General features: G+C 52.1%; 7 protein-coding genes across 7 annotated transcripts; 6 read left to right on the top strand and 1 right to left on the bottom strand.

Annotated features, from left to right (window-relative positions):
- Window positions 1-540: 540 nt before the first annotated feature.
- On the top strand, window positions 541-2,301 carry HO133_006804 (uncharacterized protein; the record flags this gene model as incomplete). The annotated part of the gene is made up of 3 exons (XM_037297700.1): window positions 541-744; window positions 825-1,450; window positions 1,500-2,301. The coding sequence occupies 3 exons, from the start codon at window positions 541-543 to the stop codon at window positions 2,299-2,301; spliced, it is 1,632 nt and encodes a 543-aa protein (XP_037146901.1).
- Window positions 2,302-3,474: 1,173 nt separating this feature from the next.
- HO133_006805 (uncharacterized protein) lies at window positions 3,475-5,741 on the top strand (the record flags this gene model as incomplete). Its single annotated transcript, XM_037297701.1, has 3 exons — window positions 3,475-3,521; window positions 3,603-4,944; window positions 5,013-5,741. The coding sequence occupies 3 exons, from the start codon at window positions 3,475-3,477 to the stop codon at window positions 5,739-5,741; spliced, it is 2,118 nt and encodes a 705-aa protein (XP_037146902.1).
- A 977-nt stretch (window positions 5,742-6,718) lies between these two features.
- On the bottom strand, window positions 6,719-7,710 carry HO133_006806 (uncharacterized protein; the record flags this gene model as incomplete). Its single annotated transcript, XM_037297702.1, has 3 exons — window positions 6,719-6,768; window positions 6,826-7,144; window positions 7,327-7,710. The coding sequence occupies 3 exons, from the start codon at window positions 7,708-7,710 to the stop codon at window positions 6,719-6,721; spliced, it is 753 nt and encodes a 250-aa protein (XP_037146903.1).
- A 686-nt stretch (window positions 7,711-8,396) lies between these two features.
- On the top strand, window positions 8,397-9,387 carry HO133_006807 (uncharacterized protein; the record flags this gene model as incomplete). The annotated part of the gene is made up of 2 exons (XM_037297703.1): window positions 8,397-8,540; window positions 8,602-9,387. The coding sequence occupies 2 exons, from the start codon at window positions 8,397-8,399 to the stop codon at window positions 9,385-9,387; spliced, it is 930 nt and encodes a 309-aa protein (XP_037146904.1).
- Window positions 9,388-9,937: 550 nt separating this feature from the next.
- On the top strand, window positions 9,938-10,755 carry HO133_006808 (uncharacterized protein; the record flags this gene model as incomplete). Its single annotated transcript, XM_037297704.1, has 2 exons — window positions 9,938-9,986; window positions 10,115-10,755. 2 exons carry the CDS (start codon window positions 9,938-9,940, stop codon window positions 10,753-10,755), a joined length of 690 nt encoding a protein of 229 aa, XP_037146905.1.
- A 2,735-nt stretch (window positions 10,756-13,490) lies between these two features.
- HO133_006809 (uncharacterized protein) lies at window positions 13,491-15,316 on the top strand (the record flags this gene model as incomplete). Its single annotated transcript, XM_037297705.1, has 2 exons — window positions 13,491-13,739; window positions 13,796-15,316. 2 exons carry the CDS (start codon window positions 13,491-13,493, stop codon window positions 15,314-15,316), a joined length of 1,770 nt encoding a protein of 589 aa, XP_037146906.1.
- A 530-nt stretch (window positions 15,317-15,846) lies between these two features.
- HO133_006810 (uncharacterized protein) lies at window positions 15,847-16,636 on the top strand (the record flags this gene model as incomplete). The annotated part of the gene is made up of 2 exons (XM_037297706.1): window positions 15,847-16,243; window positions 16,380-16,636. 2 exons carry the CDS (start codon window positions 15,847-15,849, stop codon window positions 16,634-16,636), a joined length of 654 nt encoding a protein of 217 aa, XP_037146907.1.
- Window positions 16,637-19,605: the final 2,969 nt, after the last annotated feature.

Raw genomic sequence — 19,605 nt, forward strand, 5'->3', positions numbered from 1 at the left:
CGAACTATTGACTCACCGGTGAAAGAATCTACTTTCCCACGGTGCTTATGGTGGGAGAATTGTGCTTGATATTCTATGTAGGAATCTAGCTGCCGCAGCAGAGTAGGATCGGAGAACGCTAGCCAAAAATGCACTAAGCTAGGCCTTGGCCAAGCTAAAGCTCTTCACCGATTCTTCGTTACAAAGTACCAGAGCAGATGCCCACTTCGAGTCTTCAAATGCTCCACATCTGTCAAAGAGTACTATCGCACAGAAGCTCCTCCAATCTGTTTAAGCGTAGCAGAGACCTACCAAAACGATTGATAGACAGGATCGTGAATACATTGCGTCATGACTTTAGGAGTGTACAACATGTACAACATACCTCTTGGCATTTCCTTCTGATGCAGCATCAAGTCGTCCGGTAATGAATAGTTCAAACTCGTGAACTGAGAAGTCTAATGCTTCAACGTGTCTGATACAAAACAAGCAGTACAGTGTCTTCGGCAACAAGTCAAACTTTAGCAATCTTGAAGCTTCTCATCCAACCCTTCTGCAACAATGGCGCCGTTCACAATATTCCTCGCTGCGTCTATTGCGATTACCTTCTTTTGCAAGCTTTACAATGAAACCTATCTGCCAAGTCGGAATCTCGTTATGACCGCCTTGAAGATTTTCGCTGTTGAGACCGCCGCATGGCTCGTGTGGCGGTGCCTTCTGTATCCCAACCTGTTCAGCCCTCTTCGTGCACTGCCAGGGCCTCCGGTTTGTCCACTTCACTTGCTGTTTCCCCTCATCCTCTTGAATGCCCCCCTTCCCGACTTTCCAAGCTTAGCTATCACCAGGGCGGTTCCTTCTTGATGGGCCAATCTTCAAGGCTAAGACGAGAGCCAAACGGCCAGGCTGAGCTGTACCGTGTCTGGTCCGAACAGGTCCCAAATGATGGTGTCATCAGATACCTCGATATGTTCAACTCAGAAATTCTCATTCCAGTCAGTCCAAAAGCACTGGCTGAAGTACTTGTCCAAAGGCCATATGAATTCATCAAGCCGCCTGGGCTTGTGATGGGCCTGGGAAGGATCCTGGGCGTGGGAGTATTTCTTGCAGAAGGGGAAGAACATAAGAGACAACGAAAAGACCTCATGCCAGCTTTCGCGTTCAGGCATATCAAGGAACTTTATCCCATCTTCTGGAGTAAATCGAGCGAGCTCATCCAAGCCCTGATTTTGCACAGTGAGACCGGCTGCCGTGATAACGATGAGCCGAATGTAACTATCGACGTCAAGGACTGGGCTAGTAGAGCCACACTCGACATCATTGGCCTTGCAGGTCTAGGAAGAGACTTCGACTCCATCAAAGACCCAGATAACGAGCTCATTCGCACATACAAATCGATTTTCTCGCCAGGTCGGGGTGGCCAAATTATGGCTGCTCTCTTCTTTATCGCCCCGTGGTTGGTGAGGGTCTTGCCGTAAGCTTTCTTGAATCTGGCGTTACGGGCATGGCTAATTCTGGAACAGTATCAAACGTAACAGCGACTTCGAAGCGGCGTCGCAAGTCATCAAAAAGACATGCTTCTCTCTCGTGCAGCAAGAGAAATTGAACTTGGCCAGCAAGAATGAAGGTGCTGCTAGAAACATTCTTTCGGTAGCAATCGAATCCGGCGGATTCACGGACGAGGGTCTGGTCAACCAATTGATGACCTTTCTCATCGCTGGCCATGAAACCACTGCCTCTGCGCTATCTTTTGCGATATGCATGCTGTGTAAGTATCCCGAGATTCAAACCCGGCTGCGCAACGAAGTGCGCTCCTTACTACCAGACCCACGGTCTCCAACATCCTCCATCACCTCAAACGACTTAGACAGCCTGCCCTACCTCAACGCAGTCTGCAACGAAGTCCTCCGCCTCTACTCGCCCGTTCCAATCACCGTTCGGGTAGCGGTACAAGATACCACACTGGTTGGTCATTTCATACCCAAAGGCACCACGATATTCATCTCCCCATGGGCAACAAACGCCAACAAGGATTTTTGGGGCGAGGACGCAGGCAATTTCAACCCGGATCGCTGGTTAGGCGAGGGGAAAGCGAATACAGGAGGTATCGAGAGTAACTATGCGTTTCTTACATTTCTGCATGGACCGCGAAGCTGTATCGGGCAAAGCTTCGCAAAGGGGGAATTTGCATGCCTACTTGCTGCATGGGCTGGTACACTGGAGACTCGATTTGCGAATGCAGATTACGTGATGACAGTCAGGAACGGTTTGACTCCCCGACCGAAAGATCTTGAGGTGAAGGTGCAAGTTTTGGGGGAGTGGTGAGACGACGACCCCGCGAGAAGACCGAAGATTAGCCGAATATGAAGCCCGCAGCTGACAGCCGCAACAGAATCCTACCTTTCAATCCTGTCGTTCTTTCAGCGTCAGATGGAGTAATCTGATCAGCACCTGTATGTGTCCTCACTATTTTTAACTTAGCAAAGTCCACGTAGCTGGCATCACCATGCGACTAGTCAACCCCATACGTCTTGGCAAGTCAGATCAAAAATCCTAGGGTGGTCTTGAGCAGTACACTCGACAAAAATCATCTCACTGAACACCCGATGGAAAATGGTCGCCGTTTTTCGTTTGTTTTTCGGGTAGCTAGTAAGCCCAGTATATCAAGATTCAGCAAGAAGGCTGTGTGCGACGCTGTGCCAGGCAACTTTACATGAACGGCGGGAAAGATTCGATCCTTCCGTGCGGCTGAACCTCGTGGTCGCATCCCCCTCATCTGTTTCAGTGGGCTATGTTACAGGATCTGTGGCCAGAAAATGCCTACATTTCCATGCCTGATGTATTCTTTATGTTTCCACCTATCATGTTCAAAGCCAAGACGAAAACGCTTCTGAAACAGCCAATGGCGAGCTCTGTTGACACGATCTGGGTTGGCGCTTACGCTTCCTTCCATTTCCTTATTTGAACTGCCTAGGAAGCGCTTTGCACCGGTTAGAGGCTCACGGTCACGGAGTCAACTGCGGCCGTCGCTGCTTATTTTTGCGATGCTACCTCGCTCTGACTGCCTTCGATCTCGTGATACAGCCCCCACCGTCATGTTTCATCAATATCGTTCCTGGTACAACTGACTCATCGGATGGAGGCCTGAAATCCTTTTCACATATAATGGGTTACAGTAGCCCTGTGGTCTTCTAAAATAATCATCTCCGTTGAGGCTGCCCGTGATCATCAGAGACTTCTTCTCTATAATCATAAGCTCTCTTGGATATATAACTTCTCTATACAAACTCGCTCCTAACAACTTTTTTCTCACTCGTAAGTCTACTTCCAAAACCATCGCATATACACTTTTGCCCCTTCCAGTCCGATAGCCTTCAAGACAAGGCTCACTCTTCGTATCTTCTTTGGATCTGGCTTTTTAAGAACCGGCGAAAGCCCGTCGACAAGCTGGCTAACCAAAGCAGCAAAGCGGAGAGAAACTCCCGAGGTTCCAGCGGCATGTCGTTCCTTGCACCGTACACGAATGCCATGAGGCTTGGACAAGGGTAACTCTCTCTCTCTCTCTCTCTCTCTCTTCCCTCTCTCTCCTCACCTCCGACAACAATAACTCACTAACAATTCACCAGCTTTAACTCATACACACAAGAAATCTGCATCGAAAACGCCGTCCTCATCGAGCCCGCCAGGAAGGCCCGCCTCAGCAGCAGCTCCATCGCCGCCCGCCGCTCTAGCCAGCCAGCCATTCCCCATTCACCGCTGCACCCAGGATCCGCCGACACGACACTAAACCCAAAAAGCAGCACCGAATCACTAGCATCAGATGCCTCCCACTCAGTCGCCATGGTGCGAAAGGTCTCGAGTTCGTCTGCACCCGGAAACTACGCCACCGGTCCCAACACCCTCTCCGTCCCCACAACAACGGTCCGCCCAGCCGAACTGACCCCGCCACACAAGAACGTCGTCCAAATCGTCACCTACTCCTCGCGCATGGTGGACAACGTGTCCGACATAGTGCAAGCGCTCAACATCTCGTCGAGCGCCTCGATCAAATACGGCACCATCAAGGGCTCCGGCAGCGCCTCCGTCGTCAACGAGAACAAGGTCAACCAGTCCGACCTCAACTACATCGTCACCGTCAAAGTGACCAACGAGACCTCCCCCGTCGCCGACAAGATGACCTTCAACCCGATCCCGGAGATGGACAACTCCAAATTCACCGACGTCTTCGGCGACTGCTTCATCAGCGGCTTCACCGAAGGCGGCGAGTTCAGCGCCATCGTCAGCATCAAGGTGAGCGACAAGTCGAAAGTCTCCGCCGTCAAAGCCGCCGCCGAGGCCGAAATCGCCATCGCGGCCGCGCCCGGCCTGTCCGTCGGGACGAAGAACGGCCTCGACAAGAGCAAGAGCGACGTCTGGGACGACACCGAGACCACCATCTCCGTCAACTGGGCCGGCGGCGGGGACCTGAAGCCCGCGGACGAGAAGTGGGACCTGGCGACCGTCGTCGACGTGGCGACGCGGTTCCCGCACCTGGTGCAGACGTGCGCGCAGCGGACCTCGGCCGTCCTGACGCGGTACACGAGCCTGCGGAGCTTCAACGAGGCCGACGCGCGGAACCCGGCGGGGGACCGGTTCCGCATCCTCGACTACGACCTCTGCTCGCTGTACACGCAGGATCTCTTCAGCGCCTTCCTCGCGTACAAGGACATCTGGGCCGAGCTGTCCGAGATGATGAAGAGCCCGGACCGCTACCGCGAGCGGGACCCGGGCACCGATGTCCCGGACCCGATCACGTTGACGCCGCAGAGCTTGAACGAGGCGAGGCTGCTGGCGCGCAAAGGGCTCACTCAGATCACGGACGTGACCAAGGACCTAATCTACAACCCGTCATTGGCCGATTTGGACGGGAACGGGAACCAAAGACCGGTGCCATACGCCTGGCCCGGGGAGGTTAGGAAAAGGATGCCGGTGCGTGCAAACCCATTCGATACACTCGCGCCCTGAGCGTTGAACCGGTGAACTGACATCCCCCCCAGATCCGGCACCACGGCCTCACGATCCGCGAGCAAGCCGACCTCGTGCGCCGCGACACCAACTACGGCCTCCTCACCGCGCAGGAAGTGTCCAAGATCGGGCTGTGGGCCCGGGACGAGGACCTCGAATTCGCGCCCCTGATCGGCGACCGCCTGCCCGTGCCGACCTCCTGGCTGCACCGGCGCCGAGACAGCCTCTTCTGCACGCTGGACCAGGAGCGGAGCGCCAAGACGCTCGACCGCCTCACCCGCCTGCGCTTCCACGCGCACGAGTGCCGCTCCGTCAACTGGCTCGCCGTCATCGGCCGGCAGACGCACTCGAAGCGATGCCAGGGGCGCCTCTCGTCCATCGGCTTCAGCACCGGCGGCGAGAGCCCCGCGACGGCGCGCGACGACGGCACGCACCACGCCGTCGGCGGCCGGGCGAGCGCGAACCCGGCCTTCTGGTCGCAGCCGCTCGCGGACCTCGAGCGCGCCGCGGCGAGCAAGGTCCGCGTCGAGTACGAGCAAGGGTCCGGCTGCGTGGCGGCCCTCATCGTGCTGGACGCGCACGGGCAGGAGCTGACGAGCTGGAAGGAGTACGGGCAGGGGAAGGTGAGCATGCCGGCGGGGCTCAAGAGCGTGGAGCAGGAGGCGCCGGACGAGAGGAGCGGCTGGGTCCTGGCTGGGTTCTGGGGACATGACGATTCGGTGGTTATTACGAGTGTGGGGGCGATTTGGCGGAAGGCTTGAATTGCGAGTGCATCTTGGCTGGGTGGTGATGGAGATTTGTACTAATAATATGTGCGTACTTTGGTTTTAGCGACGGTGTTTGTGGTTGGAGGAAGGCTTGACTGTTTTCGAGCTCTCGCGACTGGGCAGATTGTATCGGTACAGTACTGTGGTTTATATCTATCTCGAGCGAAGGCGTTGGGGTCTTACCTGTTTGGCGTGGATAGAAACTAGGGCGTCCTGCGGGTGGGGGTGGTATTTCGGTATCGCAGCTGCTCTATACCCTATATAAAGAATGTAACATCCTCACTGTACCATTTTCGCATGCGACATCTCATTCGCTACCTCCCTCCTACCCAACGCTGCAACTTTGTCACGTTCTCAACAGCGTGTGTAGTGGTATTATCTCTCTTGGCTGAATCATCCTCCCTCCACCTTCCTCCATACGAAAACAACAGCGCCATTTCTCCGACTGGACGTACGGACATGCACGTCGGCGACATCTGTCGCAAGGACCTAAGAGCGGGCAGCCCGAGAAGCCGTTCAATGTCGCAGGCAACGGCAGCAACTCCTTCGTGAACCTTTGCAGGCCACATTCTTGGCCTCGGACCGGGAAGCTTCCTTGAGGGTATTTGCGACGATTGCTTTTCCCGCGTGTTCCTCGCTGCTTTTTGTCCTTGTCCGGCGCTTCTTCCTTATGGCCTTTGTGAGAACTTTTCTCCTTATGACACCTCTTGCTAGGACACATCTTTCTAGGACACCTCTTTCTAGGACACCACTTTCTAGGACACCTCTTTTAAGAACACCTCTTTATGGGACACCTCTTTATGGGACACCTTTTTCTGAACAACGCTTCCTAGAACACCTCTTCCCAAAAAACCTCCCTCTGCAACACCTCTTTCTACTCCAACACCTCTTTCTAGGTGTTCACTCTTCAATGTAGGTTTTGCACATCGAGGCTTGCGAGCAATGTTGTTGCAAAGGATGTCTCCGAATAATTAATTCGACGTCGTCACTTGGAAGTAGAGCGCCACCAAAGCTACCTCAGCTATACCAGGTGTCAGCGCAGCACCATCAGGTTTACTGCATCCCCAGGAACACTCACCAGCAGCACCACTGAGCACAAATCCCATGACTGTGAAGACGGTCTGCAGCTGTCCTCCTTTGACCACCCACACAATCGACACGATGATGATGGCAATGGTAATCAAGATAGCGATTATAGCGAGCTTCTCAGCCCATAGACCCTCTTGAAATTCGAGCCCAACAGGTTTTCCGCGGTCACCGGCTTTAAATTCGGTAAACCAGTCGACCCATTCGTGAGCTGGGCGAATCCGATCAGGGTGGTGGACGGCGTGCATAAAGGAGTGTGAATTTGGGTCGTCTTTGGCGGTTTTGGCGATGGGGACGCCGTTAGGGGTGTACTAGGAGAGGAAGAGGTGTCAGCTTCTGCCTGCTCCTTGAGGTTGCACCACAGTCCCGCCCCATATGACGTGGCTCCTCCTACACCTCGTCTTCCGTATGTATGCCATTATCCACATTCACTGGCTCCGCACAATGTCTGAGACCAACTTCAGAATACATCGTGATGCGAATGACTCTGTACCTCAATCGGGATGATATGCTTCAATTTCTTGAACCCAAGGATTCGCCTCCATACACCCTGCAGCTCATCCCTGTAGACCCGCCGTATCTCTTCCCATAGCTCTCGATCATCATCCCTCCTTCTGTCAAAAGTGAAAGGCGCAGTGCGCCAACGATGGGAAGGGGCGCCATGGAAGACGCAGAGTTGCAGCTCCACTTTCGAAGGCAGTGGCTTTTCCCGTGGCATGTCGTACCCTCGGCCGGAATGCCGTCTGCGCCTCTTTGGCGATTCAAAGTCATCGCCTCCTGAGCGCCTTCCTCGACCTCCTTGAGGAACTGGGGGAATGCGAGGGCCCGAGGAGTCATCATCTGAGCCGGAAGGGGCGCGAGACTTGCGTTGCGACATTATGGAGGCAGGGTAAGCTTTCACAGAGGCCTTCAACGTGAGTCGGAAGGACTGGGATGCGATTCAGGCTTTTGGATTGCAGGGCAATGAACGGGGGCAGAAGAAGCAGGAGCGGGAAAGTGAAGCAGCCCGTAGCTCACATCAGCTGGCCTTGGCGTAAACATGATCGGAGATACTAGCGGTCTAAATTATGACCGGCACTAGCTGGAGGCTTGGCAGCCCATGTGCGAGGCTTCGGCTGTTGCCTTAAAAGTGGAGTACCACCAGTAGGTGTTAGTGGATATGCGTAAATTACAAGTACACGATACAGTTACACAGAGCAGTATTATCATTCACTTTTCACTGCGAGTTCGCACTCGCATTCTCCCAAGTCATTCGGAATACTCATCACTAAATAATAACAACAACAACAACAACAACAATATACAATAAGACTTTATTCTACTCGTAAGCGCAGGTGGTGCCTGAAACTGTCTGTTGTAGCCGTGTATGAGTACGAATTTCCTCCTTTCCCAATAGAGGCCGCTGCCTGAAGCTGTGCCTAAGCTAGCCACTTCGAGCGGCGAGTCACCTGACATTCACTTCATACCTCCTCTACTTAAGCAACGGTTGGCGCATCTCCTTCTTTTCTTTTCTTTTCTTTTCTTTTCCCCACATATCTTCTCTTGTTCATTGACAAATCAATCATGGCCACCACTGCAGTGACCACGCGAGCATACCCAAAGCGCAAGAGAGCTGAAATCTCATACCACGAGAGCAGCTCTGATGAGGTAGAAGTAGACGACGAGTACGCTGCCTCAGATGAGAAACTCACGGCGAGGTCAAGAAAGGTCCGCTAGAGCATCACGGCGGTCTTTGACGGCCAGGATGTCGTCTAACAACCTACTCTAGAAGCTCAAATCTAGCCATACCGCTGTCTCCACCAAGACCCTCCCCAAACGCAACATCTTCCCATTCACATCGCTCCCAGCAGAGCTCAAGAATCAAATCTACGCTCTATCCCTCATAGATCCAGACGGAATTTTTCTTATCTCAAAGACCAAACAATATCGCCGCACCATCCAACGCTCAGTCCCCTACACCGTCAACTCAAGCGGCTATTACCGCAGAAGTCGCGCCTACCGATACCAGCCACAATCACTTCCATTGAACACCTCCCCAGCTGCCACCATACCCGTCCTCACGCCCAATGTTCTCCTTCTCAACCGCGCAATCTATGCCGAAGCCCAACCCATCCTCTACGCCGGCAACACCTTCGCTGTTGAAGACACCACGGCCATGCACGCATTCCTCGCCACCATTGGCCCCAAGAATCGCGCCACCCTCACTGACCTCACCATCAAAGGCTGGGGCTATACGAAAGCTCACAAAGCGCTCAACCACCCTGCCTTCACCTTGCTGGCCGGCGCCGTGAACCTCACACGCTTGCACATCGACTGCCAGATCATGTGGGGTGGACCGAAGAGGATTGCCAAGCAGCTGTATCGCGATGGATTCCATTGGCTTGAAGCGGTGGGTGCGACGAAAGGGAGGGTTGATGCTGCAATTGAACTTATTGAGATCTCGGAGGGCATTCTGACTACTAGTTATGGGTATATAAGAAGTCAAAGCGATGATGTGAGCGCGGAAGAGGCGATGGAGGAGTTTAGGGCCGCGCTGCGAAGGATGTTGCACTGAACAGATGTGAGAGGTCGATCGGAGGAATCTTGCAATTTGCTCGAATGTGGACGCACCGGAAGAAGACAAGCACGACTTACGGATGATGAAAATGTGGCGCTGATGTCGCTTCTGCTCGCCCTTCTATCTTCTGCTGTGACCATAACAATGAATTCTCATAATTCAAACCATGTGCACGTTAGCTAGTCACGGCAATTACAACAAGGAATATGCACTGGCCACACGAACTAAAAAATCCCAACGACCTTTGTCCTCCTAAGCATAGTACATCACCTTGCTCATACGCGATCCGAGCAACAACCTGACCAGCCCTCCTTATAAACCTCGCTCCTCGAGAGAAAAACATTCACATTCCAGGCGTCCAAACACTCCCTACCCATCAAACTCCAGGAGCTAGAAACACCATCACAAAGCCCGGCCCCTCCACTGCACACCAGTCCGCAGCTCCGGAAACCGGCCGCGACTCTCACCAGCTGACCCAAGAAACAATAATGTCTAGAGGCTGACCGAGGAAGGTATGAGTCGTCATCACACGGTCCGTCCAACTGCCATGTTTCACCAACGAGCATCGATCGTCCGGACCGCTGTCGAAGTCGCTGGTTTCCAATCCAGCCCCTCTGATCACGCCGGGTTAGAGTGCGACGTTTTTTCAACACTTTAGGGTTGTCGGCCTGGTATAGATTGATGGAGGGGCATCCTAGAGGCGTGGTACAAGCCTGATTGTGAGAGGCGTGGGACGAGGATCTCGTGGCTGCTTTGACGGATATCGGTGGTTGGAAACGGAAGTTCGATTTTGGACAATGGCATACTCCAAACGATGCGAGCTCACGCATAAGCGGGAAAGGAGAAAAGAGAGTAGCTACAGTGACGCTGAAATACTCCCCAGTGGACGATCTGTTCAACACCAGTCTCAAAGTCTCAAACCTCACCCAAAAACGCCGAATCCACCAACCCGATACCATATCCCGACAAGCTGGATACCCAGCCTATACCTCCTACGCCAAGGCAATTCAAGCCCAGCAGGCACCACGCACGCCGAAGGACCCCCTTCGAACCCCTCTTCCCAAGGCACAAACCCCAGAATCTTTCCGCCGATCCACCTCGTCACGACGACGCGGCGAAGCGCTGTACCGACTCGAGGTGTTCCGTCCTGGATATCTTCGAACCTCGTCTTCCCAAATGCCAGGAGATGTAATATCTACCAGCTCGCCGAAGAATGACGCTCGCGATCGTGTTGGCTCTGTCGGGATTGGGGACTCCATCTGTACGTGTGAACAGAAGAAGAAAGGAAAAGCGAATCGAACCAGCTCACTCCCACTCGACGGACGACTTGTCCTACGGTACCAAGGACGATGCGCACTGAGGTGAGGTGTAGTCTTGATTGATGTCTGACCCAGATAGGAGCGCGTAAACAAATTCCGGTGCGGCAAACCCTCGTGGATCCCATTTAGTACGTGTGTGGTAGGTCATCTCATTATGATCCCCCTTTGCTCTGATATCCCGTGTTTTTAAACATGGAATTATCCATTAAAGACCCTTTTGTCCCTTTCTGCTTTGATTTTCCCTGAGGTGCCGGGCTTACAATTCCTTTCTTTCGGGTCAGTCAGAATATCTGTCACTCTCTGGGCACATTCCCAAGACGTTCCTTTCTCCCTTTCCACTGGTGCTGTGTTAACATCACAATTTCAATTTTCTAACGTGTCTTGAAACGTATCCGGTGAATAACGTGAATCAACGCGGGCACTCTTTGCCAATGTAATTTTGCTCGCCACGGCCCTCGCTGCTCCAACTACCAGCAACCCGGATGATGACAGCTACGAGCCTGACTGAATTAGTACTAATAAATACGGCTCCTCGGTCTTAAAAGCCGTAGTATCCACATCCAATGGGGCAAACACTGCCAACGATGTATCACAAGGTCGAGCTGTTGCAGTCAATCAAAAGTCCGCTACTTTGGCAATTGCAGACACCTCAAACATCTCTATACGTACTCACCCCGATAGATCGTCCGGCCTCCCAGTAGAATAACGACCACATTTCCGCTCCAGTCAACTGATTCAAGACCAGTCCCTGGCGGGGCGGCCATATACACTCCGTCCGGCAACACGATCGATTGCTCCGACCTCGTCTCCCGGACGACCATGCACAAAACCGTGAATCTTGCCTCAACCCTCCTCAAAGTCGCCCCTGGGATCTAGAACTACCATCTCGGTCCCACCCATGTCCTTGACGCAGACGCGAATCTATCCCCAAGCGATGATATACTCCTCTGGCTCTTCTCCGGCGGTTGGACCCTCGACTTGGGCGGTGTCACTTTTTTCCAATTTCCATCACGCCTAAGAAGGACCTGAGAACATGATCGACATCGACGAATGCGACGACTTGACCATCGCGGGCGGCATCGTCTGGATAGATAGACCAAGGGGAACCATTCGCGGAACGTGTCCGCTTGCAGGTCTTGGCACGATCTCACGCATAACTTTGTCCATCTCGTTGTCAACGTGTTTCGATTTTTCAACCATCAGACTTGCAAGGGTTACTTTGAGAGCCGCTATTGTGTCCATTTCTCTGCGGTTGGTCCGGCCGCGAATGATGCTGTCGTGGCGAATACTGCAGGTTGTGGATCTTGTCAGTGTATCTACCTTACCTTTGGTTGCTGGGCCCTTGTTCTCTCCGTGCGTATACATTGCATTGCGAGACGAGTGCAGATCCCGAGGGGGGGGTTGGCTTGGAAAGTGGCAATGGTCAAGTGTGAAGCCCATTGCACTGGACAACGAAAGCACCCAAGATCAGATCTCTTATCCGCCAAAGGATTTTCTTGAACCTCTCCTATTCAACGGTTCTTCTCTCCTTGCGCTTGATGCCCATGAATGTATTGAACCCTACTTCTAGCCAGGCTTCTAATGGCTTCCTTTTTAAAAGTGCGTTGGCATGGAGCGACGTCTGTTGCTTTTTTGAACGCCAGTGGTCTCGTTTATAGAAACTCGAAGCTGCGATGTCCCAAGGATCGAGATCTACGATTGACGAGGGGTTTGGGTTCCTCTGGCTCGCTTACAGCTTGACTCGGGACAGCCCCCCTCCCACGGTCCCCCGTCTACCTTGGACTAATGCCGCCCTAGCGCCCCCCCCTCGCGAGGTGAACTCCCTGGTGCTAGCGAGCCTACGCACGACTATTCTATAGCGAATATCTAAATCTTGAATGGATAATTAGCCAATTGAATGACATCCTACTCGCTAGATTTCCTCGTCTTTATCTTACTTACCTTATTCCTCGCTACTATCGTCTCTCACCAACTTTAGGTGGGGCAGAAAGCTTAGTCCGTAGATCGTGCGGATAATGCAGACTAATGCACGAGGGGTCGGTGTCAAAATACATTGCCGACTTTGTGAATATTCTATGTCTCAGCGTTGTTGTTCAGATTGCGAGTGATAAGTTGCTTTTAGAAGTTCAGACATTTCAGCTCGTCTTTTAGCAGAGCTTTACATTATCCAACAATACTACTTCGCGGATATGTGAAGTCGGCAATATATTAAATTTGGACACCGAGCCTTGGCACAATACAATAAAGTAAAGTACATAGGTAAAGTACTTTATTGAGCAAGTCGACCTCGCAAACCTTGCTTCACTTCCCTGCTAGTGATGTCTTGGCACTCTTCAAAAGGAAAGACTGCGAGGTTGCGGACTTTGGCATAGCTCCGTACCGAAAGCGCGAGGTGATAGTACGGCTTCCTCCTCTTCGCATAATTATTTCATCCACTCATATTACTCCAAAACACTGTCACGGTCACGGAGATGACGAGGCCGCAATGCGAAGACCGATCCTTCCTTCCATTCCACTATATACTACACATTACTCCTTTACACGGTGTAGAATCATCTTCCAATCCCATGTCAACATATTTATTATTTAGACCTGCTCGCCTTCCGCTTCCTCATGCCTCGCACTCAATTACATTCGTCCCGTATCAACTCACCTCAACCTACCTGCTACCCCTCGACTCCTCCGAATCCCATCTGAATCCTCTCTCCTACCTGATCAGAGTCAACAAACAAAACCCGCTTCAGCCTCTCCCTTCCTCATTCACATCCGACATACCTGAGCATGGCTGAAGAGAAGGGCCAGATGGAAATGGGAAAGACGCTCGACACCGAGTCCGATGACTCTTCCATACCACCTCCCGGAAATGAAGAGACTATGGCTGAAAACATACAAGAGTCACGGGTCGAGGCGGCGGAAGAACTCACCCACGCAAAGACGAACCAGTCAGAGGCGGAACCAGAATACCCCAGCCGCAAGAAGCTCATCCCCACTGTCATCGCCCTCTACCTGGCCTTCTTCCTCGTTGCCCTGGTATGACACCTCTCACTCAGTGCGCCTCTACCAAGTCTTGCCTAATCAGACAACAGGACCGCACAATCATCGCAACCGCTATTCCCACCATCACCGATGAATTCCACTCCCTCAACGACGTTGGATGGTACGCCAGCGCCTACATGCTCACGGCATGCTCCTTCCAACTCCTCATGGGTCGGGTCTACACTTTCTATAACCCCAAGTGGGTCTTCATCTGCGCCATCGGCGTCTTTGAAGTCGGGTCGGCAATCTGTGGCGCTGCTCCCAATTCCATTGCATTCATCATCGGTCGCGCAGTAGCTGGCAGTGGCTCCTCTGGCATCTTTTCCGGAGCGATCGTCATCATCATGAACCTCGTGCCCCTTCATAAACGACCGATTCTACAAGGATTCATGGGTGCAATCTTTGGTCTTTCCTCTGTCATCGGTCCTCTGTTGGGCGGTGTCTTCACAACAAAAGTGTCTTGGAGATGGTGCTTCTACATCAATCTTCCCATCGGCGGTGCCGCTATCATCATTCTGATTCTCATCCTGCATATACCAAAAGCCAAGAAAGCTGGCACGCCGTGGAGGCAGCAGGTCCTCCAGCTTGACCCTATAGGAACCGTCTTCTTCGTCGCGGGTATCGTTTGTCTTCTACTAGCTCTGGAATGGGGTGGATCAACCTACGCGTGGGGCAATGGACGTATCATTGCCCTATTAATTCTCTTCGTCCTTTGCATATCAGTCTTCATCGGCGTACAGATCTGGAAAGGAGAGACCGCCACCGTCCCTCCACGCATCGTCACACAACGGAGTATAGCCGCTGGTATGTGGTCGCAACTTTGTGTCGGTTCAGCAATGATGACCCTGATCTACTACCTCCCAATCTGGTTCCAAGCTATCAAGGATGTTAGCGCCATCAAGTCCGGCATTGACACCATTCCCTTGGTACTCGCCGTCGTCGTCTCGAGTATCTCTGCTGGCATCCTCGTCACCAAGGTTGGATACTATTCGCCGTTCATGATTGCCAACAGTATTCTCATGTCCATTGGCGCCGGTCTGCTTACCACATGGACACCAGATACTCTGCATCCGAAATGGATTGGATACCAGGTCATATTCGGCTTTGGCTTAGGTCTGGGCATGCAACAGGCTTCTTTGGCTGCGCAGGCGGTTCTTTCTAGGAAGGATGCTCCCATCGGTATCGCCCTTGTCATGTTCTGCCAACAATTGGGCGGTGCCATCTTCGTCTCGGTTGGACAAAGCGTCTTCACCAATCAACTCGTCAACGGATTGAAGAGTGTCGCTGGCATCAGTCCTGCTGTCGTTGTCAACACGGGTGCTACCGACTTAAGACATGTTGTTGACCCATCCAATCTTCATGGAGTGCTTGTGGCTTACAATGGAGCTCTGACAAAGACGTTCACCGTGTCTCTGGCAATGGCATGCTTATCCATCATTGGGGCTCTTTGCATCGAATGGAAGAGTATCAAGCCTCCGAAGAAGCAAGCTGGTGAGGTTGAGAAGGGTGGGGCTGGCATTGAGAATGGTGAAGTCGGTGTTGAAAACGAAAAGGACAGCATGAACGGATAATGTACTAATGAGGAAATTCATGATTTATATAGACCACAAGGTCGGCACACTTTCTTCTCAATCAGTGTTGATACCCACTATACATAGCTTTTGTCTCAATCTTCTAGACAGAGTCACTTTTTTCTTCAAACCATTTCCTATGTCGCGCCTTTCAGTCCTCTTTCAAAATAGCTCAGACGGTATTTCTTTATCTACTAGGTCAGCATTGAGATCGTGGGAAAACAAATGACAAAGCGCATTTCCATCATCAAAGCCAGCATCATCCCTCACGGCCAACAGGACAAGGGAATCTCGACAAAGTCGCATCAAAAGGCACAAACAACAACGCACGATGGCAAAACGTTTTTCGAGTCAAGAGCACCTCACGGCCTCCCATCTGTCTCACTCAAAACCTCTCGATCCAAATCACACACCCCAAAGCTCCACATCAACACCATCCCCACACCCAAACATCAACATCAACACCATCCCCACACCCACAGCATCCACCACCACCACCACCACCAATCCCCCCAACAGAAAAAAAAAAAATGGGCTCCTCGCCCTCCAAACCCCCCCGCAAAATCTCCAGACCCATCCCCCAAAACCCCACCCCCACCTTCCTCCCCTACCCCTCCCTCGCGCCCCTCCCCCGCCGCCCGGCCCCGTCCCGCCCCAGCCCCGAAGAAGACCTCGCCGGCCGCTACGGCCGCATCCTCGCCGCCAACCCCGTCTACGCCGGGGCGCGGAGGGAGGAGCCCGGGCCGGGACCGAGGGCTCCGTTCCGGTTCGCGCCGTTGAGTGAGATTGGGGCGAAGGCGCAACCGGGTGTGGGGGTCGGTGGGGAGATGAAGAAGGAGAAGAAGAAGAAGAAGAATGGGTACGGGGTTTTTCCGGCGGCGGAGAAGGGGGATTATAGGGGTGGTGCTGGTGGAGGTGCTGGTGCTGGTGAGTAGAGTTGTTTTGGCCTTTTTCGTTCCCTACCTACCTACCTGCCTATTCATGAATGTGTACACACACACACACGGAACAAAACCAAAAAGACGAAGATACACAAACGCTGACATCTCCCTCTCACCCACAGCCCCGCCCACGACCACCCAACACCAACACCGACAAGGACAAGGACAAGCACAAGCACAAGCACAAGCACAAGCACAAGCACAAGCACAAGCACAAGCACAAGCACACGGGCAAGAAAACGCCGCCGCGAAGGCGAAAAAAGGAGCCCGGTTCGGCGGCACGAGGCAGGACCGGCACGGGGAGTGGTGGGTGCTGGTGCTGGCGGATGGGCGGTGGTATCGGTCCAAGGAGATGGGGCTGCGGGGGCCGGGGTGGTAGGGTGGAGGTGGGTGAGTATGGGGGGGGTTTTTTGGGGGTTGGTTGGTTGGTTGGTTTGTTGGTTGGTTGTTTCTGTGAGGTTTCTGTGAGGTTTTACGATCATGTTTTTATTCTTTTATTTGTTTTATTCTATTCTGTTTTGTTCTGTACTGTGTCTGTTCATCTTGGTTGATTGCATTTGCCCGCCTATCACCTACGTGCCATAACGTCACGGCGGGTTTGAATCTGTTTGCGAATTTGTTTGCGAGTGTGTGTGTGTGCTCGTCTTCTTTCAGTGAGTTGGTCGGATGGTGGAATTCCCGCGCGGTTTCTGTAGGCAGTGCTGAGGCTTGATCCTTCGGTTGCTGCTGCGCTGGGTCGAGAACGATGATTTTAGTGAATGTGATCAAGGTCGTTGCGTGTGTATGTGTTTCTGTTGTTTTCTTGGCGCTATCTCCGCCAGGTAAGAAAGGATTTTGCCTGAAAAGTGCGGTGAGAATGCGTTCAAGGGATGATACCTGGTTCGATGGAAATGTAGCTTTGGTACGTATTTTACGAAATATGTGTCCATGGTAAGATTTGATGGTACATACTGCTGAGCACAGAGATTCCGGAAAAGTAAATCTTGAAGATATCTTGAGGACGACGTGTCCCACGAGCGAGGCAGAAGTGCCAGAGCTTCGCCACACAAACGTTATCACTGTCGCCGCGCCCATTTCTCTCTCAGAATTCACGCCTCTGTGCAGAGTTCTCACGCCGAGACTCTTGTTAGTCCGGCGGGATAATATGACAGCGAACCACATACGCAATGAGCTGCATGTAACTGTCGGCTGGCTATAGATACAGGGCAAATTACGACTTCCTAGAGGATGATTACGAAGAACGGAAGGAAAACAGAGCGGAGGAGACAAAAGCTTCTAGGGATACGAGGAGGGTTAGATGTCGAACGTTACGATGATGTCTATTGGTTTGAGGTCTACGAGGAGGGTTAGACATCGAACGTTACTATGGTGTCTATTAATTTAAGGTCTACGAGGAGGGTTAGACGTCGAACGTTACTATGGTGTCTATTAATTTGAGGTCTACGAGGAGAGTTAGACATCGAACGTTTCGATAATGTCTATTGATTTAAGGTCTACGAGGAGGGTTAGATGTCGAACGTTACGATGATGTCTATTGGTTTGAGGTCTACGAGGAAAGATTGAGTCCGATAGGTTATACGTCGAAAGGGTGGCGGAGACGGCTGTGTAGCGGACGAGGCCCATGATCATGTTGTTATCATAATCGTCATGGCTTTAGTTTGCATACAGAAATGATTCCCAAAACAAAACAAAAAAAGAATAGAAAAGGAAGAAGAAGAAAATAAGCCCGAGGAGATGATGTGACCTGGCGGACTGGAACGAGAAGGACCTTCTCATAGGGGGAGTACCCACCAGTCCATATCGGTCATGGAACCCTCTAAGATTTGAAGTTGTTTTTCTTGTTTTACAAGAGGAGTCAGGGGAGCCCGTCCCACTACATGAGAATATCACCGAGGCCACATTCCGTGGACCTGAAATCCTCACCCAATAGAACCGCCCTCAGAGTAGTTTAGGCCGTACGCCTCTTTGACTGAGGAACCACCCCTCGAGAGTAACCTAGAATATACTCTCCCGGTCATGGAACCCTCACTGAGAGTCCTTCAGTGAATCGAAAGATAACTCAATTGGTGGAGCATTTTTTGCCAGATGCTAAGAAAGACTACATCATCAACAGTAGCCGCACGAGTGTATCGCCCCCACGATCATTCTCTAAGCCTTAGGGTTTAGGGGATCTTTAGCCTCAAGAAGCCTAGGTGCATAATCTAGTACTGTTGTACCATTGTATTACGCAGAGGCCCGAGTACACGGGCCTCCCGCATCCTGGGTGCCATGCGGGAGGGAAGCCTCTTAGAAAATATGTGCTGAAACACCGCAACACCATTGTACCAGCGCCAATAGGAATCGAACCTATTGCGAATTAGATGCCTCTAACCTTGACCGCAACTATAGATGCGTACCCCCACACGATAAGGATGATCACTCCCGCTACTGCACCCAAGCCGGATCAAAATATAACCGGGATCGAAACCATGATCTTCGGAGAAGATGATATAACGACAACACTGCAGTATTGGCGCTGCCAGAAAATACGAAACATCGCAACACCATTGTACCAGCGCCAATAGGAATCGAACCGATTGCGAATTAGATACCTCTAACCTTGACCGCAACTATAGATGCGTACCCCCACACGATAAGGATGATCACTCCCGCTACTGCACCCAAGCCAGATTAAAATATAACCGGGATCGAAACCCACCATCTTCGGAGAAAATGATACAACGACAACACTGCAGTATTGGCGCTGCCAGAGAATAAGACACACCGCAACACCATTGTACCAGCGCCAATAGGAATCGAACCTGTTACGAACTAAATCTCCTCCGACAACACTAAGCCGTAGAGTTGAGGGAGTCTTAAAGCCTGGAGCCCCGCACCCGAACGTTGCCATGCATGAGCCTTATGCAGCCTAGATGCATGATCTTGTACGATCGTAATGTTGTACTCTATTGGGTACGCAGATGCTCGGGTCCAACATACACGGGCTTCCCGCATCATGAATGCCATGCCATGCCATGTGGGAGGGGAACGAGGGAACCTCTTTCCCATCAAAGTTGCATCGTTTTGTTTGAGCACACAGATAAGTATGTCTTGACGTCATATCCTTTTTCTCCCTTCTCCTTCCTCTCTTGGTACTGCATTGCATTGCATTGCATTGCATTGCATTCATTCGTATCTCTTCGGTCTGTACATACCTTATCTAGATGCCTCTCGACATGACGCATATGATTTCCGACCACGATGATGTCGCCATGTGCGCATCTCCTGGAACCTTGGTCTTGGCCAAAGGGATGCCTTCACCGGCATCAGCACATCTGTCAATTTTCTCTTTTCCCTTCTCTCCTGATA

This window comes from Letharia lupina, assembly GCF_014066315.1.
Source record: "Letharia lupina isolate WasteWater1 chromosome Unknown contig_27, whole genome shotgun sequence".
Taxonomy (NCBI): Eukaryota; Fungi; Ascomycota; class Lecanoromycetes; order Lecanorales; family Parmeliaceae; genus Letharia; species Letharia lupina.